This window comes from Fukomys damarensis, unplaced genomic scaffold, assembly GCF_012274545.1.
Source record: "Fukomys damarensis isolate Sample0158 unplaced genomic scaffold, DMR_v1.0_HiC HiC_scaffold_3, whole genome shotgun sequence".
Taxonomy (NCBI): Eukaryota; Metazoa; Chordata; class Mammalia; order Rodentia; family Bathyergidae; genus Fukomys; species Fukomys damarensis.
In genome coordinates this window covers 46546746-46567847 of record NW_022900915.1, presented here as the reverse complement: position 1 = coordinate 46567847, position 21102 = coordinate 46546746, and the positions used below count along the sequence as shown (strand labels likewise).

At 40.3% G+C, this 21102-nt stretch overlaps 2 protein-coding genes across 2 annotated transcripts; both read right to left on the bottom strand.

Moving 5' to 3' along the window:
• Positions 1-2052: 2052 nt before the first annotated feature.
• LOC104858230 (olfactory receptor 2L3) lies at positions 2053-2991 on the bottom strand. Its single transcript, XM_010618318.1, has one exon. The coding sequence runs from the start codon at positions 2989-2991 to the stop codon at positions 2053-2055; it is 939 nt and encodes a 312-aa protein (XP_010616620.1).
• An 11556-nt stretch (positions 2992-14547) lies between these two features.
• Positions 14548-15486, bottom strand: LOC104858181 (olfactory receptor 2L3). Its single transcript, XM_010618272.1, has one exon. The coding sequence runs from the start codon at positions 15484-15486 to the stop codon at positions 14548-14550; it is 939 nt and encodes a 312-aa protein (XP_010616574.1).
• Positions 15487-21102: the final 5616 nt, after the last annotated feature.

The following is a 21102-nucleotide window of genomic DNA, read 5'->3' as shown; positions in this document are numbered from 1 at the left end:
AGTAACCAAAGAGAAAGGTGGCATTACTACCTCTTATTACCTCCACACATTGGAAAATTCCATGCATTGATTACCTGTTGTGCTGCTGTCCTTTCAATTTCCTGGACAAAATACATGACACCCACAGCTTAGAAGAGCAGTTTTGTTTGGCTCCTGCTTTCATGGTTGGCTGGTATCAATGCAGGAGCTGCGTAGCAGATGGGCCAGGAGAAACCAACTGCTCAGGCTGCAGTGGGTAGGAAGCTGAGAGGCAGAAAAGGGTGTGAGCAGGAGACACAATCTGAAGGTCTCTCCAACTGTGCCCACCTGAATCGAATGCTAGGCCTCAGCAACACCCCCAGTTTGGAACATTGGTGGAGGAATCCTCAGATCGGTGATCACCCCGACAGCGGTCAGGTCTCCCAAGCCTCAGGACCAGGTACAGTTGACAATGAGCCCACAATCACGGGTGCCCAAAGTCATGCTTCCAAGTGGACCTTTTCAGTATTCTCCTGACAAATGCCCATAGTCACCTTTCACTCCCCACCTGGCATTTCAGAGACCTCCAGGAGACTGAGTGGAATCCAGAAGCCTTAATAGTGGAGCTGAGGACTCAGTCTCATAACAGCCCTATCCCTGGGGAAGTTCCACTGAGATTGACAGGAGGGCCAGTCACCGAGCACACTGACTGGCCTGAGGCTAAGGTGAGGACAGAGCCCTGCTGGCAGTGACATCTCTGCAGGCTGCCCTGGGGAGGACCACTCAAGCTTCATCCGGACCTTCCAAGGCTGTGCTCCTCTGGTTTTTCAGTGTGCCTTTTGTGTCCACACTGTAACTCAGGTCCTGTATGACTGTGATGTGCCTGCACATACTGATTATTTCCTATGTTGTTCATAGGGACAGAACATGCATGAAAATGACGTGCATTTAATTAGAGTATGTAAACAGAAAGTCTTAGAAATTTACATACACTCTATTCTACAATGTCCAATTATTTCCTTTGAAAAGTCCTTTGAATTATGAACAATTTCATCATTTTAAAATAGGTAATGAAAATAATAAAATTAAGGACATTGTAGGGAGTTATTCACAAAATATTCAGGGATTAAGGTTTGAAAGAAATAGAAGCATTATTATGTCCATGAATTTCTCATTTGTAAGTAATCAATTACATACTCCCTTCAGAAATGGAAAGCGTTGCATCAAATATTTGTGCAAGGATTTAACAATACTTGAATTGTTAGTATTCCAGAAAGAAACAATTCTTGAAGTAAAATCCACAGACTGAATACCCTGTCTTTGCAAGTTGAAGTGCCTCTCTGTTGCCCTCAGGAAACGGCCATGGATGTTACAACAGAGCCCATGTGGCCCTTCAGGCCCTGCGGGGACTGAACTGTGAGGAAGAGGAGGTGAGAGACCTTGGAGGTGGATATTTAGAGTTGTGCTGTGTTGAGAACAGAGATCCTGTAGGTCAGCAGGAGACAGGAGGCAGAGGTGATGGTGAGGTAGAGAGAGTTTGGGTCTCTGTGTCATCACCCTGTGCCAGTGTGTGTTCCGGATGTGCAGGAGTGATCAGCAGGTGTAGGTGAGGATGTGAACTAAGAAAACTTTCCTGTATGCCTACTACACACGAGAAATTCAGTAACAGGATTTCAGTCACTTTTGGAGAGGTCAGCGTAAGAAAGAAGCAAGGAAAATGGGACAAGTGTGTTCCTAGGAGTGTGAGTGGTGTGAGGGGAGTTTGCAGGATGTGCTTTTTAGTATAATTTCAATAAATTAAATATTAAGCAAAGGTTACGATCACACAATATATTCAAAAGAACTGCAAAGTTTTCCACATTTTACATTTCAATATCTACATAATAATAAAATAGGAGACAAAAACTACAGACTGTATATTTTTATTGGAAAGGCGAGACAAAGTGAGTGAAATTGTACACACTAGAGATAATTTTATCATTTCATGTCTCAAAATTTGAAAATCTTAAACCTTATTTCTAGTTTCTGAGGCCTCAGAATTAAGCATTGTTCTACTCACTATTCACTGCTGAATACACTGAGTCAGAAATTTACCTACACTGTGGTCGGACGGAGCCTCCCAGCCACTCTCCGCAGGGCCCCAAGCACCTCCTTGTTCCTCAGGCTGTAGATCACGGGGTTGAGCACTGGGGTGAGGATGGTGTAGAAGACAGCCACCAACTTGTCCACTGCTGGAGAACGGAGGGATTTGGGGCGGAGATAAGTGAAAACAAAAGGTACATAGTACAAAGTCACCACGGTGAGGTGGGCGCTGCAGGTGGAATAGGCCTTCTTCTTGCCTTCCCGTGAGTGCATATGGTAGACAACAAGGAGCACTTTACCATAGGAACCCAGGATGACTATGAAAGGGAGCAGGAGAAAGAGGACACTGCTGAGAAACACAGTGTACTCATAGACCCTGTTGTCCCCACAGGCCAGAGTCAGCATGGCTGGGATATCACAGTAGAAATGATCGATGGCCCTGGACCTGCAGTATGGGATGTGTAGGACATAGAGTGTGTGAGCACAGGAGTTGACAGCACCCATGGCCCAGGATCCCAGGATCATCAGCACACACACTCTTCTGTTCATGCGGATGGGGTAGTGCAGAGGGAAGCAAATAGCCACATAGCGGTCATAGGCCATAGACATCAGGATAGGTCCTTCTGAACATACTAAAGTTGCAAAAAAGAAACACTGCACCCCACACCCAATGAAGGAGATGGACTTGTTTCCAAACAGGAAACCGGAAGCCATCTTGGGCACAGTGGTGCAGATGTAAATGAGGTCTATGAGGGAGAGCTGACTGAGCAGGAAGTACATGGGTGTGTGGAGCTGGGCGTCCAGGAGGATGAGCAGGACCATGGACAGGTTGCCAGTCAGGGCCATCAGGAAGGTGGGGATGGTGAGAGTGAAGAGGAAAAGGCCAAGGCTGGATGGGGGAAACAGGCCCAGGAGGATGAAGTTGGTAGAGGTCTGATTATGCTTTTCCATCAAGCATTCATTTTGATTTTCCTGAGATTGCCTGCAATGATGCGGCACATATAAATAAGACATTATTTCAATCCGTTACTTTACTATGGTTGACGTATTCAACTGTTATAGCTATTTAGTAAAGAATAAATTTTTCAAAATTGACTTTCATTTTATGATTCGTTCATTTGCCTAAAGATTATAAAGATGTTTTAACAAAATATAAGCAATCTGTGAATTCATCAAAATAACATATTTCTCTCTTGCCTTTATTCAAACTCCGTTTGTTCCTTTACATAATCAGCTGTCATCAAGAAGAAATCTTTCATGAAAGGTGCACATATATAATCGAATGAAAGTATCTCAATTTTAGATCCACATTTTCACTCATGTCAATGACCCTGAGTGATGTGTTTACTTCCTGTTTGAGGCATATTGTTTTTATAAACTTTTAACATTTACATAATAAATTTTACTTCAATATAGTAGACTATAAACTCACCTTAAGTGTTTATAATAACTCTCACCTTTTCCCACATTTTTGATAATTTATGGTTTAGATATAAACCACCTTCATATTTCAAAAATAATGTATTAATGAGCACATTCACTCTCTGCATTTTAAGGAAAAATTCTTTACTCATCTACCATCTGTCTATTTATGTGTCTAAGTTTGCAAATCACGTTAACCAAATAAAATTTCCTTTAATGCTGTCTTGATTTTTTTAAAAATATCTACTTGCAGCCCTTGCTCCTCCCGAATATTGTTACTGTAAGCGCCTTCTGCAGCGTGTGGACTCCCCGGGAGCTGCACACGGATGCACCCAGACCCCAGCTCTCTTCTCTTCTCTACTAGGCCAGGGGCACCCCACCTGGCCAGGACCCTGGAGCAGAGACCTTCCAGACTCCCAGAGCATCCGCAGCCCGTACACACCTCAGACCCAGCTCTGCAGTGACCCCGGAACCCAAGTCTTGCTCTCCTGACCTAGTTCTTGGAGGACCAGGGGCTCCTGGGAAAGTCTTGGGGGACCTGGACCGCAGGGTCCCCTCAGGCTATGGGTTGGGCCTGGGCCAGGACAGGAGGAGCCCGCTGGTGCTCAGTGCTTCCTGGGCACTGAAAGTCCTTCTTGGGGATCGTGTTGTTCCACTGAGACTCTCCAGGGTCCTGTATCTTACAGTCTGGTGGGACCCTGTGGGTAAATACTCCTGCTTCACCCCATGTGGCTAGGATGCGTCTCCGTGGATTTGCCAGTTTTAATTTTTCTGTGAAGTAAATTTACCATAATATAATGTACTATATGATAAATTTAACATTAGCACATTAGAAGAAATACTTGAAATATTTGGCATTTTAAGATTAATATTTAATTTCCTTAGGTACTTTTTATATCAAAATTTTCACATATTGACAATAATCACTAAATCACAACAAAGTGTTTTAAGTGTTAAAAAGGATAAGAAACAGATTTTCTAAAGATTTATGAATCTGCTTCATCTTTTCAAAGAACCTATTCCTTGTTTCATTGATTGTAGTGTATTTTTGCTATTATTGCATTAATTTCAGCTCTGATATTTATTACTTATGTTCTTCAATCACTTAGAAGTTTGACTTATCATCAGTTTGTTACTTTGAAATGTATCATTAGATTTCCTTTCTGATGTTGCTCTGAATTTCTAATACAGAAAATAATGTATTTTCAGAATTTCTCCAGTTTTCCATAGTTTTTAGGGTGTCTTATTTTCATTTTTATTTGAATTTATACATCTTTTAAGTTTTCTCTTTGATATCTTCAGAGTCACTGTGCTCATTCAAAAGTGTGGCTTAACCTCTAAATAATTCTGTATTCTTGCAGTTATTATTAATATCTATTTTTCTTTCATTGCTATTTGATAAACAATGTGCTGTATTATTTTTCTGGCTTCTGAATTATGGCCTAAAACACAGTTTTAGACTACTTGGGAATAGTTCAGGAGAATTTTTTGTTGGAAAGAAAATTCCAAAAATGCCTGTTTGTACAATTGAATTATACTGTAGATTAATTTCATTCTTTGTTGTGAATAATGTTTTTGAGTTTGAATGATTCATCTATATATGAGAGTACAGTATTTTTATTAAAGATTGTAAACATACATGATAACAAGAAATTAAGATACTAAAAATTTCAAATATACATACATATGACAGCAAAAAAAGGATATGAAATAAACAATAATTTATGTAACACAGACTAATAATTGAAATACATTATTAGTTTGATATGGTCTTCAAACATTATATTCTTTCTTATTTTCTTATCATATAATATATTTGAAATAATGTAATTACAAATAAAACAAAGTTACATATTATAGTTAAGAAATTGTCCTCAAAATTTTATGATTTATAAACTCCTTGGTTTTATTAATTGATAAATATCATATGCTTGCTGATTGTACCACTTACATTTTCTAACAATACTTCCCACAGGAAAAAAAATATACTTATATTTGAAATCCAAAAACAACTGAAAGAATTCACATTTTTAAGATCAGATTTTTCTGTTTCTATTTTATTATATCCCATAGTTATTTTTATTATATTTTATAAGCATAATGATGGAATTGAACACAAATACATATGTAATATTCTTACCAAACGAATGACTATGAATTAAGCCAAGCATATAATTTAGAGAAATCATAAGATTGCCAGAAAAACTGTCAATATGCCAAATGTGCACAATCCTGTCACATTCATGACCATGTTTCTCATTTAATAGTGCACACATATGTGTAAAAACATACACCCCACACATATACACAATGCATGTTTTCTACAATACAATATATACTTTGGTATGATAAAACAGTGCAGTGATGTGTGGAATGTTGGTGATTTGTGTGACTTGAGAAAAATCAAACATCATCTTTGAGACAGTTGAAGAATTTGTAAAAGGTACCAGATGCTAAATGATACTAACGATTTATTTAATTATAGTTATAATAAAATTTACTTAAAATTAATATTCATCATCAGTAGAAAATAGGTACAAGGATAAATTGATAGCATAACAGCATTTGTCTTAACAAATTTCCAATCAATCAAGCTGTAGTGACAGAAAAGGAAGTTTGTAGAAAGCAGAGATGAAAGAGGAAAATCATAGATGAACCTTAATACTTTTCATACTACTCATATATACAGATTTCATAAATTCTCAAATAAAAAGGGAAGAAAATGAGAACCAAAATAACTCATCAATTTGGTAGACAAACATATAAAGACAAGGATTAATGTGTTGATAAAATTTTAAAAATATGAAATGTAAAGCCTGAGATTTAGCTCAGTAGTGCTGCACCTGCCTAGCCAGAACAATGTGCTCAGTTTAATCCTCAGCATCTGAGGAAGAAAAGAAAAAAGAAAAAAAAAAGAAAAGAGGAAAAAAAAAGCATATGTACTTTCTGACATACTCAATAAATTCAAAATAAATTATTTGTTATCTCTTCCTCTTGAACTGTTCCCTTCACAAGGATGTAGCGAACTTCTTTGTCTCTTTCAATCAATTTAGGTTTGAAACTTACTTTGTCTGTGAATAAGATTACTACCCCTGCTTTTTTTCAGGGCTCCTGTTACATGAAGAAGTTTTCTGTCCTTTTATTTTAAGTCTATGGGCTTCTTTTTGCACAAGACATGTCTTGTATACAACATATTATTGGATTTTGCTTCTTAATCCATTCTGCTAGTCTATTTCTCTTGAATGGTGAATTGAGGCCATTGATATTGATGGTTATAAATGATATGTACTGACATTATTTTCATGTTTTTTTCACCTTCTCCTTTTAGCTTCTTGGCTTGCCTATTTGATTTGTTCTGTTGGGCCTCATTGTGTTGTTACCTTCATTGTCTTTTTCTAGGATATTATTTAGAATTTGTTATAGTGCTGGTTTGGTGTTCCTAAAGTTTCTCAGGTGTTCTTTATCATGGAAATATCTTACTTCCCCATCCATTTTGAAAGAAAGTTTTGCAGGGTACATCAGTCTAGATGGAGGTTGTTTTCTTTTAGTACTTGAAATGTCTCATCCCAGGCTCTCCTTAATCTAAGGATTTGTACTGAAAAGTCTGCTGTGATTCTGATGGGCTTTCCTTTGCACGTAATTTGTCTCTTGCCTCTTACTGCTTGTAGTATTTTATTCTTCTGTTGGGTTTCTGGGATCTTGATTATTATATGTCTAGGTGTAGTTTTTTTTTTTTTTAAGTCACAGATAGTTGGAGTCCTATATGCCTCACTTATCTCTATGTCAAATTCTTCCCCTCTGTTTGGGAAGTTTTCTATAATTAATTCTGTGAACAGCTTTTTTTAAGTCATTTTCATTTTTTCCTATTACTTCTTGAATTCCGATTAGTCTTATGTTATTCTTATTTGTATTGTCTAAGAGCTGTATCAATTTCTCATGATCCCCTACAGTTTTTAAGAGACCTCTATTTTCACAGTCACTGAATGCAATTTTATCTTCTGTATCTGAGATTCTATCTTTGGACTCTTTTATTCTTTTGAGAACAATCTCAGTGGAGTTTCTAATCTCCTGGATATCTGTTAGAATCTGTCCTATGGATTCCATTTCTTTATTGTATTGAGTTTATTTTTTTTGGGCATTCATGGTTTCCATTTCTTTCTTATGCTGGGCCTTCATGGCTTCTATCATGGTCCTGAGCTCATCTATTTTCTTTTTCAGTTTCTGTTCTGGAGTCTATAATCATGTCTTTCCTTTTGCTCACCATCTATATGTTTATCTGGGAAATTATTTCTGTTTTGAATTTTTCTAGAGCCAGATTGATCTTTTTTTTTTTACTTTCTGTGCTTTGAGTTCAGGGTGTCCTGATGATTCACTGTCAGACTTTTCATCCTCATTTGCCCCACTGTTTACCTTTGGTGAACTGGAAGTCTGTCCCTGTGTCTTGCTTAAGCATTTTCTCATATTTACCATTGCTGTTGGGTTGTCTTTAGTTTAACCTTTAGGTTATTACTTAAATCTTCCTGTTATAGGTGAGCTTCAGCCCATGGGTCTCTAATGACTCAAAGACATTCTCATTTTCATAATATTGAAGAAAACAGCTCATTGAATCAATCACAGTCCTTTATCCTAATTGATACAATCAGCACCACAATATAATGAAGCACAATTTACAAACTGACCACTTATGATAGTCGTCAGTCTATCACCTTGAAACCATGTAAATTAAATCAAAATCAAGAAGTAATCCAAAATATGCTTACAGTGAATAAAATTTTCAATAAGGATATTTACCATTTAGAATGGGGGCTTAAGACAGAGTTAAGACAATAGGAATAGATAAGTAAAAGAATTAGAGATGGTTTCATATGAAGCCAAAACATGTAGAATGACCAGGCAATCATCAGGAAACTGTTAAATTCAAAAAGAAGAAACACAATAGAAGTATAATAACCCTTGAGTGAGGTAGAATGACATAAGAAAAGAACATAAAGAGAAAAAATAATAAAAGGAGAAATGTGAGTTAGGGCAAGAGAAGAAACAGAAAGGGAGATGAGAAATACTATAGTGGAGTAAGAGACTGAGTTGGAGAAAGAAGACAGAAAAAGAAAAAAAAAGAATTTACAGAGTGGAATGAAAAAAAAGAAAGAAAAAAATGAGTTTGAAGGACCTCTTTTAGACTATATCACTGCTGTCATAATATACAATGTGTGCTGCCATGTGCAGAGCCAAGTCCCCTGATCTCATCTAGCTGGTGGCAGAACCCCACGACTCAGATTGAGCTTGGCCTGCAAGGGCCAGACTGAGTTCCCTGACCTCTTGAAGGGTTGAACTCCACTCAGTTCTACATTTCCACCATCTCTTTAAAGATGTTCAAAGTTAAATGCACTGGAAAATACTCTTTATGAACACCTCTGCCTCTACAGAGTAGGTCCAAAGACTGGCACAATCAGGAGGTCTAAATGCGAGAGGGGAGAGGTTGGTGGGGTTCAGGGGTGCCCACACAGCTACTTTTCTGGTGCTGAAGATGGCGGCAGTGGTGCCAGCAGGGGAGGGCCCGGCCCAGCAGGCCCTCTGGGGTGAAGATGAACACAGCCAGCAGGGGAGGGCCGAGAGTACAGTATTGAATTTAATCATAAGGGCTGTCTTGGAGCTTATCTTTTCTTTTGTATGTGTGCTCCTCGGTGTTTCTTCTACTAAACTGAATGTATCAAACTTCATTGCATATATATTTATGATTTTTAAAGATTCTTGTTGGATTGCTCCGTCAAAAAGATGTGATGTTTTTATACTTTTTCTTATTAAAGGGCTTGAAGAACTCTGGTTTGCTTTCAGAGTTCATTTGTATGGAATATCATTTTCCATCCTTTCATTTTTCAGAATGTCTGTATTTGGGATGGTAATGTGTTTCTTACAGGACAGATACTGTTGGATCTTGGTTTGATCCAAGTTGTAATTGTGTCTTTTAATTAAATAATTAAGTCCATTTACATATAAGATCATTATAGAAAAGTATGTCTAGATTCCTGTCCATTTCTACTGTTTTAAATATTTTTGTTTTATTTACTCTTCTAATAGTATTTATTCCTTTCTGTATACCCTGAGTACCATTCATATTCCCCTTCTGAGGGTATTATGCCTTTAAATCCCTCATGCAAAGCTACTTGATTGGTCATGAATTCCTTTCTTTATGCTTATAGTGGGAGACCTTTCATTGTCTTTTAATTATGAAAGATTTCTTGGGAGGATACAGTAATCAAAGTTGACAGTTATTTTACATTTCTTCTTGACCTACATCATTCTTTGCTCTCTTGACCTTTAGTGTTTCTTCTGAGAAATCTGATGTGTTTCTGCAGAGTTTGCTAGTATAACTTAGTTGACATTTCTCTATTAAAACTTTCAATAATTTTGCATTTTGAATATAACTTTCAATGGATAGTTTCTTTTCTAGTTGTCTTTCTTTTGGGTTACAAATATATTCAGTATCTGAATGTCTATCTCAATTCTGAGTTTTTGGAAATTTTCTGATCTCTTTTATTTATTTATTTATTTTCAGCTTTAATTGAGTTTATTGGTACATTTTAGGGATACAGTACAGTTAAATTCATTGTTGGGATCTTGTACCTCTACATGACAAGTCTTGATTCTCATTTTTTCCCCTTACCTCTGCCCTCCCTTCACCCCCTCCTCCCCTCCCCATCTACAAACACTTTATTTTCATCTTTTCATTCTCTCACATTTTTTTCTTTCCCCTTTTATTGGATAGCTTTTATGTGTCATTAACAAGTATATCAGCTCCTTACTACCAAATCCTGATTTTCTTATTGCTTTTTATTTTGTATGAGGATCTTGTATGTTCTGTTTATAGATTCTCATATGATCTTTTTACTGAATTTTTGTACCTTAACACAAGAACTGATATTCTTTCGTCTGATCTAGTAGTGAGCCTTTCAACTGAATTGGATATTTAACTTGCTGAATATTTTTTCAAAACAAGGCACAGGACATAAGGCTCTCACACAGAATTGCAAACACTTTCAAAAAGATTTTAAGACAGAGTTTCATTAAATTGTAAAATTACAAGACTGGGATGAAACTCACAGTCTTTCTGATCAGCTTCCTAAATAATGAGATTAGAGCCATGCACCAACAATGAGCTTTGAGCTTTTCATTTCAGAAAATTCTGTTTTTTTTTCTAAAAATCTATGGTTATACTTTCATATGTGTTGTATTTTACTTCTCAGTGGTTTACATTTTAAAATATATTAACTCTTGGAATTCATTGTTTTAATACTAACTTTGTTAATTCATTGTCCAACAGTGCATCGATTTGTGTATCAATAGATTTATGTATGGAAACATTTTATACCTTGTTTTTTCATATTTTAATGTGTGTGTGTGTGTGTGTGTGTGAATGTGTGTGTAGTATTTGTGTGCACATGTTACCTGATTGTCCTGGCTGATGTTTTAAGTACTATATAACATTAGAGTGGTAATAACTTGTCGCGAGCCGGCGACGCAGAGCACTGTCCAGCAGTGTCTCAAACCTGAAAGAGCAGCGGGGTGGAGATGGGGCAGAGAGAAAGGAAGGACGCCAAGACAAGAGTCTGATCAAGGTGGCGTTTATTGCCGGCAAGCACCGGCCTTTTAAAGCAAAAAAACACAAACTATTATGGGATGGGGTTACCATAGTAACTGAAAGGTTACATAGGAAAAGAGCAAACAGGTTCACCAAAAACAACCCACCGTGAGTAGTAGTAACCCGGACAACCACACATCTAAAGGTCAGAGACAAGAAAGTGTAACTTTCAGGAATTCCACAAAGGAAACACTCTACCTGCTAAACTGGAGAAACTTAACACATATAGAGTTACTAAAGTTAACAGTACTTACAACCAATACTCATGATCCCCACAATAACTGACATATTTGTCTTCTTCCTCCTCACTTTAGGACAAAAGATTACCGCTTTTTGCAATTTGATATATTATTGGCAGTAGCTTTAGTATAAATGTCTTTATCTGACTGAGATGAAGTCCATCTATTCCTAGTTTTACAGGATTTTATTATGAAGATCTATGGGACTTTACCAAAATCTTTCTGTGTCTTCTAAGATGATCCTATGATTGTTGTCCTTTCTTCTGTTCACGTGATACATTGCATTTATTGATAAACAAATGCTGAACCATCCCTGCATTCATGGGATGAAGCCTAAACAGTCCTAATGTGTGATTTCTATTCTGTTTTCCAGTACGTTGTTGAGGGTCTTTCCACCTATGTTCATTGGTGAGATTGGCATGCATTTTTCCTTCTCAGTTGACACCTTGTCCAGCTATGCGATCAAGGTAATGCTGGCTTCCAGGAATGTGCTTGACAGTGCTCTATTCTCTTCTTTGCAGTTTCATTGAAGAGACCGAAGAGTATTTGCACAAGGTCTTCCCTAAAGTTCCTGTTTAACCAGTGGTGAATCCAGCACTTGGATTTTCTTAGCAGGTGGGTTTTTATTAGTGACTCAATGCATTTGCCTGTTGTTGAGGTATTTCAAGATATTTTATGCTCTTGGTTCACTTTTCATAAATTATAAATATCTCAAATCTATTAATTTCTTCTGGATTGTCCAATTTATTGAAAGACAAGTATTTTAAATAATCACTAATAATCCTCTCAATTTCCGTGACGTTCCCCGTGATTTCACTGTTCTCATTTCTTCTTGCACTGCTGTGTTCTTTCCTTTCACCTCTTTTATTGAGATTAGGGAAGCCAACACATGGAAGTAAGTTTCATGAAAATCAGATAATCAGTGAACAACACCCAGTGAAAAAACCAGAGATTCAGAATTCCTGAGGACAAAAAGAAAATAGGTCCACAAGGCAACAATAAAAAGGAAGATTACAAGGCTCTGCAATGTCACATTTCATTACTATGAAATCTGGGATGTACACAAATAGAACAAAAGGTGCAGTCCATGATTTGAACTCACAGGTGCTTACATATGATATTTCTAATAATCTTGACAAAGTAGAAAACATGATTTTTACAATCATGTAACTTTTAAGCTTCTAGACTGCCATGTACTGAGGGTGTGAGCCAATGAATGCCTGATTCATGAAGTGTTAATACTGAAGACACTGCATTTAGCTTGGGTACACAGAAGGAGTCAGGTGGAGGATGGTAGCTAGGAAACCATGGAGATAGTGTTGGATCAGCTACAAAAACTGCACATCACAGTAAGGAAAGTGATTTCATCACCATGAATTGAGATAGATAACTTCAGAGACAATTTTAACCTAATTTGGTTTTTTTATTATTTTTGATTGTGTATGTAGGTGAAAACTACTGCTATTAGATAGATGCAAAGAATAAATTAGAGTGGTAGCAAATTTCCTATAAAGCACCCTCCATAGTCCCTGCCTCTGTGTGAGCCTAATGTGCAACTAAAATTTACATTTTCTAAAACATGATATGAAATGCGATATTATAACCTAACATTTTGACTCTGCCTTAGATTGATAGACTTATGTATCCTACTAAATGAAAAGTTGTACCATTTAACACATTTCTCCCCATTTCCTGCCAATCAGGAATCCTGGTGATCACCATGTTATATCTTTTTGGATGTAATTCACTTCATTTTGCATCGAAACTGTGACTGATATCATATAGTATTTGTTTTTCTTTTTGCAGTGTTGAGCACAGAACCCAAAACCTTGCATAATTTAGGGGATCACACTCCAGCTGAGGTATATTTCCAGGGCTTTAAGAATTTTATGCTAAATGCAGTCTCCTCAAATTGACTAGCTATCTGGAAATTGTGGATCCCCTGCCTCAGTTTATCCAGGATATGGGACTAGGGAGCTATGCCAACAAGCTTGGCTAGCATTTGTATTTTTCATCTGAAAGTGATTTGGTTAACATTAGGTAAATATAAAGAGCTTTGTCCTCGTGCAGTAGTATAATCAATTACAGATCCTACCTTTGAGAGAACAGATGAGAATTGGCATTTTGAGAACCTCTCCAGGACATCTAGGGCCAGCAGGCCTGAGAGACACTGGGCATTGGAGGTGAGAGAGAGGGAGAGGCTGCCCCTCCACAGGGATGAGAGTCTCTTTCCTCCTGACTGGCGGGGACCTCATTCCTGCAGGACAGGTCTCCTACTTCACACACTTCCTCATGAGTGCTCTCTGTGACACCCAGACTCTTCCATGTCTACTTCTCGATGTCTGTCAGACTTGAATGGCAAAGCTTTGCTCCACTGGGAAATCGAAATCATATCACTTCACATTTTCTACCTGGTGTGTTTATTTTTGACTCTGGCGAAGAGCTAGAAGTTGCAAGGGGCCCGTTCTGGTGAAGAAAGTGAAGGAAAATGCTGTCATATTTTAGAGGTAGATTTTCCAGTGGATTTTACCTCACAGCAGAATTGTCTCTATGTTATGTCCTATGTCAAGTGTACAGTCAAGCAGAGGACTTCAATAACTGTATCTATACTGAAAGCATCAGTGGAACAAGTGTATGAATCATGGGAGAGGATTTCAATGAGGGTTAATGGCAATGAGTACTTTACTAGAAATGTTGTTAAAATTTAAACATACATACTGTGATCATTTCTTGCAGTAACATATTAATTGCACAATATTTTACATATTAAGCTTAATAAACTAGCCCAAATTACAATAATATCTATAATGGACATGTTTAATAGGGCACAAATATATATTTGCGCCCTGTGAAAATATATATATGAACATATATTAATTTTTTCATATCTCACATTCCTAACATATCCTCAATACCTCATATTCTCATATCTTAACATATACTCATATCCTCATATTCCAAAACATTTCCACATTTTCCATTTAATTTCTCCAAGTTCTGAAAGTGTTGTGCTCACATTAATAAACCACACAGGTTCATTATGTTGATGAGGCAGAAGCAAAAAGAAAAGAAAGGAACATTATGATCTAGAATACAAAACAACAGTAAGAAATTTTAAAGATTTAAAACCTCAAGATTAGTTCCAGAGCCAATGAAATTATATATTTTTCATATGAAATCCACTCATAAGCATAGGGAGGAAAAATGTACCTACATTTTCAGAGAGCAGATGCTCTGAGTCACTCTTCTCAGGGCCCCCAGCACCTCCTTGTTCCTCAGGCTGTAGATCATGGGGTTGAGCATTGGGGTGAGGATGGTGTAGAACACGGCCACCAACTTGTCCTCTGCTGGAGTCCGGAGAGATTTGGGGTGGAGATAAGTGAAAACAAAAGGTACGTAGTAGAAAGTCACCACAGTGAGATGGGTGCTGCAGGTGGAATAGGCCTTCTTCCTGCCTTCCTGTGAGCACATGCGGTAGACAGCAAGGAGCACTTTCCCGTAGGAACCTACTATGGCTATGAAAGGGAATAGGAGAAAGGTGACCGTGCTGAGAAACAAAGTGTACTCATAGATCCAGGTGTCCCCACAGGCCAGAGTCACCATGGCTGGGATATCACAGTAGAAATGATCGATGGCCCTGGACCTGCAGTAAGGGATGTGGAGGACATAGACTGTGTGAGCACAGGAGTTGACAGCACCCATGGCCCAGGATCCCAGGATCATCAGCACACACACTCTTCTGTTCATGAGGATGGGGTAGTGCAGAGGGAAGCAAATAGCCACGTAACGGTCATAGGCCAGAGACATCAGGATAGGTCCTTCGCAACCTGCTAACATCGCAAAAAAGAAACACTGAACCTCACACCCAGTGAAGGAGATGGACTTGTTCCCATATAGGAAACCGGAAGCCATCTTGGGCACAGTGGTGCAGATGTAAATGAGGTCCATGAGGGAGAGCTGACTGAGCAGGAAGTACATAGGTGTGTGGAGCTGGGCATCCAGGAGGATGAGCAGGACCATGGACAGGTTTCCAGTCAGGGCCATTAGGAAGATGGGGAAGGTGAGAGTGAAGAGGAAAAGGCCAAGGCTGGATGGGGGGAACAGGCCAAGGAGGATGAAGTCGGTGGAGGTCTGGTTGTAATTTTCCATGGAGAATCAGTATGGTTCACGCTAAACAGAGACACAACAGTAAACGTGTATAAATCATTACTGACTTTAACAAATTCCATCCTACAATTAGCTTGCTATTTTTTCATTAATTTTAATGTGAAATGAAGGATCTGTTTTGGAAAAGTAAATATTTTTATCTAATGCTATTTTATGAAAGAACTGTATATGATGTCAGAATTTTATGAAAAACCTGAAAATTCAGAGAACTGTTGTATTTCAGCAAAACTTCAAGTGGTGTGCATATGTACCACCATATAATGTCTTATACAAGATCATATTCTCATTTATGTTGAAAATATATTCTTTAAAATAATTGTAAAAGCACACACTTCATTCTTCTCTATATTGTGACAAAAGTTTAATATGCTTACGTATGCTTTTATTCTAAAACTTATTTTCCAGACTTATTCCTAATATTTCACAAAAATCTCTCATTTTAAGGAAATACATGTTAGTTTTGGTAGTCTGTGCCCTGAGACTCCCTGTCCAAGTTGATTTAGGTCAGACAGCAGTATAAGTCTCTCTGGTTCAGAAAAAAGTATCCATGATCTGATCACGCACCTCTGCATGAGTGGTAGTGAGGGACACTTCTTATCTACAGTGCTGCCCGTCTTCCTTCCTCTTTAACTCCTCCCTCCACATCCAAATGGGTGACAGGTACCCTGAAAGATGTGCAGTGTGAATCATTTGGGAAATTCAAGGCAAAGTTACAAGGAGACACCACTGCAAATTCAGCAGAAAGTCTTCATTAAGGAGCCAAAGAGGCAGAAAGTATTTCTTGACAAAGGGATAAGAAATTGGAAAACTTTGTCCATTTTTGTGAGAACTGGAAACAGTACTGTCACCGTGGGAGGTAGTATAGTGACCACTCAAAACGTGGATCAGATTTGAATGCGGTGCAGTTCTCCATGTGTGGATATGTATTACTGAGGTTTTCACAGCCCTTTTCAGTGAGCAAGTTCATAGTGTGCACACGGCAGAAACAATTTAAGTGCTGATCCACCGATGAACCGGTGAACAAAGTGGGGCAGATGCACACAGTGCGATGTTCAGCCTTCAAAGGGAATGGATATTGACGCATGCTGTAAGGGGGTAAACACTGATAACAGTGTCCTGAGCGAAATAAGACAACCACAAAAGGACAGTTGTTGACGGAATTCACATCATGACCTACCCACCGTGGTCAAAATCTTAGAGACAGATGGGACGTGGGGGTCTTCAGGGGCTGGGTGAGCAGAGAGGAGATGTGAGATTTAATGATTGTGCACTTGGAGTTCAGCAAGATTGAACATTTCTGGATAAGTATGGGGGCAATGTATGCACCGCAGTACGCATGTACTTAGTTCTGCGGAACTGTGCACATGGACATAAATAAGTAGCAAAGTTTTCCTCAGTATCTTAACCCAAATATGAAAACTAACTCTCTCTTATAATACACAAAGTCATTCTAAATGTAGATTCCCCATGTATTTTAATGTGATAAAGTAGTATCCCGAGGCATGTTGGAACAGTTCATCTTCCACTGTTGTTGAGTAAGTGGAAACTTGCAAAAAAAAAGTATTAGAACATTTTATTTTCATAAATTGGATGAGAGTCCATATCAGAGTAGACGGATGCAGTCATTTTAATTTACATAGCAAAGTCCATCTCCGCTGTAGAAAGGAGGATCTTAGAGGTTACTAGCACCCTGGACACTACAGCCACTCCTGTGTCTGGCTGGCACAGTGCCGTCCGTGGCAGCCTGCCTGTGACACAGTCAGGTTGGAACAGGAGCACGGGAGTGAAGAACAAATGGCCACCAGAGCTGCCATTCGACGCCGCACCTCAGGAGCCGGGTCAGCGACTCTCCGCTGCTCCACCTTGGTGGGCAAGCGTTACAGTAGCGCACCGTGTGCTGTCGTGCACACAGTGGTGGAACACTGTCCCTGACCGAGCAGCCTCCGACACCCAGCATTTGCTTCAGTAGGGCAAGAGACACTTTCACAGAAAACCCAACATGCATCTGTATATCAGCTCCACTCTGATCATCTCCACTTACTTTGATTTTCTCCTCTGCCCCTCAATTTGTTTGCCTAGGAGACATCAGCAGCACCGACATTTACACCAGAGGAAGAGCGGGCAGGAAGCCTCAGAGGGCGCAGTCGGGCAGCAGAGAAGCAGAGGCTTTGAGTCGGGAGTCTGTGCTGTCTGGGAGGAGACTTGGGGACAGGCCCAGCACTGGCTGTCCTCACCCTCTGACCCGGAACATGACAGGTTATGTTCTGTGTTGAGATGATGTGACCCTGAGGTCTTCCCTGCTGACACCACTCTCACTGTGCAGAGGATGCTCACGATTAGATGGTGCAGCTTCTGTGGTGTGCACCTCCTTTCCTTGGATTTCTGCTGCACAAGAGCTGGGCTGCAAACTCACCTTCCATGAAATCAGTGCAAGTAGAATTGGCATTCGTACCACAAGTCCTCCCACTTCGTACCACCTGCTTCCTTGATGTCCTGTGGCACCGGTCCGCTTTGCACTTGCTGGAAAACACACCCGACACCCACACCACAAAGAAGAGAGGGTCCGTGTGGCTCCCGGCTGCATTTGCTGGGCCCTGGCTTCACGTCAGGAAGTGCATGGCGGAGAGGCAGGAGAAGCAGAGCGGCTCAGGTCCAGGTGCCCCGGAAGCTGAGTGATAGAAAGACCAGCAGCGGGAGACAGAAGCTCGGTCAGTGCCACCTGCCCCCGACCTCCCTCCACAGCACTCAGCTGGACACCAGCGGGTCAGTCCACTCTGCTCTGTCACCCCGGACCTGCCCACCTCTCCCAGATCTCCTGAGCTCGCAGGTCCACCATGAGGCCACAGTCACAGCAGAGCAGTCGTGCTTCCTAGTGGACCCCTTGAGTCCTGTGCTGACAAATGTACCCATAAACATCTCACCCCACCTGGCATCTCAGAGGCCTTTGGGAGACTGAGCAGCAGCCAGGGTCCCTCCTCTTGTGGCTGCAGACTGAGTCTCAGCACTGTCCTGACCCTAGAGAAGGTCCACTGAGACCAACAGGAGGGCCCGTCCCTGAGGACACGGCCTGGTCTGAGACCAAGGGGAGGACAGAGCACAGTGGGTACTGAATTTCTCGGGAGGAACAAGTGTAAGTGGAATGACTTTTGTCTTTTCCCTATCCCTTACTTCCTTTCCCCTATTTCACGCTATCAATTATTCCATTTGAACCTTATTTACACTTTTGGTTTTTCACACCAGAGAAACTGCTCAGTATTTACTCGTGCGTCCTGTTTGTCTCACTTGAGAGTATGGCCTCAGTGTGCCTCCACTGAGCTATGCATGTGTCTAGCTTCTCATGCTTTATGGCACAGTCATACTCTGTTTTAGAAAAACTCTACTAGATCTATTCAGATCACAAAATGTGTACTGTGTAGGATTATATTGTTTTCTTTCTATTGGAAAATTTATTCATACATAAAACACTTTTCTCTTATCAAAATAGAAAATAAAATGGTGTTATTACAGACATGTGAGTGAATTATTCACAGAGCATTCACAAATTTAATTTTTACTGTGTACAATAACTTACATGTTCCCAAAGTCTCACAGTTTCTGGGTAACACATTGATCATACCTTGTCTTAGAATGTTATACTTTCACTCCATTTGCTTTTGAAGTATTTTAAAATGTTCCTATTATATTTATTCTTGATTAATTTTCATGAAGAGACAGATTGTTCAATATTTTTACACTTGAAAAGCTGATAAATTTCCTTATTTTTATTAGTACGTGCTTGCACTACATGATTTCTTTGCTCGTGGCAAGCTGATACAATGTATATACCAACTCATAATCCTTTTCATGTTCCCTTCTCGGCCCACTTCCATCTGTTGATTTTATTTCCATTTACAAAAGACCTAACTCTTTTAAAATATCTTTACTTTTGCTGTTTGGTTCATTTCATTGGATTTCTCATAGGGGAGAGACTATGCAATATTTAAGCTTGTGTGTCTGACTTACTTCACTAGTAGTAGAGACTCAAGGTGTTTTCGTTCTCTTACAAATGACTCAAGCTTCTTCCTCTTTATGGCAGAGTAGTATTCCACTCGGTATAATACACCATTTTTTCCTCCATTCATCTGTTCATTGTGGTGGTGAGCCTGTGGCGTGCATGCTATTTTGTTTTTCTTTTAATGTATGAGTTGCTTTTTTCTAAACTAAAACTTGACTATTGAGGTTTAATTGCAGTGTGGGCACTTTGTCATAAATGAGTGGGTTTTGGGCTGCAGTTTGGGTGCTCCGTCTCTCAAAGCTTTGCCATCTCGGGGCTTGAGTGTGGGCGGTTTCACACTCGTGGTCCTGACAGCTCCTCGGGGAGCTCCTTACGTTTAGTGTACAGATCACAGCAAGGGCGGGGCAGAGCGAGGGAACCACGGATGCGGCGTGGGGTCCGCTCGGGCAGGCGCAGCCCCATTACGGATGTGATAGCACCGCGGTGTTTTAGGGAGAAAACTGCAGACGCGACTTCAGCCTGGCATCGGTTTATTTATTTCTCCTTTATTTTTGTGTGACCTGTACAATTCCGATGCTTACATGCAGGGAACTGATCATTGCTCTAAGCAGACCCACGGAACAGCATCTTCCATACTCCTCTTCCTGGGTCACAATCGGAGCAACTGAAATTTACGTTCTCTAAAATGTGGCATGCGTTACAGCAGTGCTCATTTTTACCCTAAGAGGTGGACGAGGTCTCTCTGCTTCCTCGCCTCTGTGATGAACGGCTGTGGGATCCGGCCTACGTCTCCCCACTTCTGCCCAGTCCTGAAACCTGGTAGCCACCGCCTACATCTCCTGTGGTGCAATCCATTTTATCTCACAAGTACGAGTGATGTCACGAGGACTTTGTTTTTCTTTTCACCCTGCTGAGCACGGAACTCAAAGCCTGGGCTGTGTTAGGTGAGCACGCTCCAGCCGAGGTACATCTCCAGGACTTTGCCATCTCTTCAGACCACCTGCAGGGCCAGAACTTCGGCAAGTCCTGCCTCAGTTTATCCAGGATGTGCAGCAAGGAGACTGTGTCCAGAGCACCTGAGCTCTGGGTCTGTTCTGGGCCTCTGAGAGCCCTGGGGCAGCTGAGAGGCTGCGGAGCTTGAGGCCAAAGCCTTCGCACGGCACACTCCTATAGAGCTGTGAGGCCCAGGCCAAGCTGCCCGGGCCCATGACACAGGGCTGCCCCTGGCTCCCACTTTCTCCTGACCTCAGAGGTTCTGCTCCTCTCTGCCCAGGCAGGTTTCAGTTCCCAGTGTCTTTGAAACATGGATTTAAGATTATGTTTTACCCAACTGGGGAACAGAGAGCCCATCAGTTCACTTTGTCCATGTTCTGGGACTTTTTCCCTCACTTTCACACCTTCACCAAACTCCTAACACTCTTGTATCTCTTTCGTACTGATCCACATGAACATAACGGGACCCCATGGCTGCAGCACCTGTGCCTGAAGGTCCTGAGCCTGCTTGGGGCCCTGCTGGCCTAGTGGGTCCCGAGCTGGTGTGGTCTGCCGCACTCCGGAGGGGGCAGCTTGTTGCCAGCGCCGAGCAGTGATTACCTGTCCGAGGA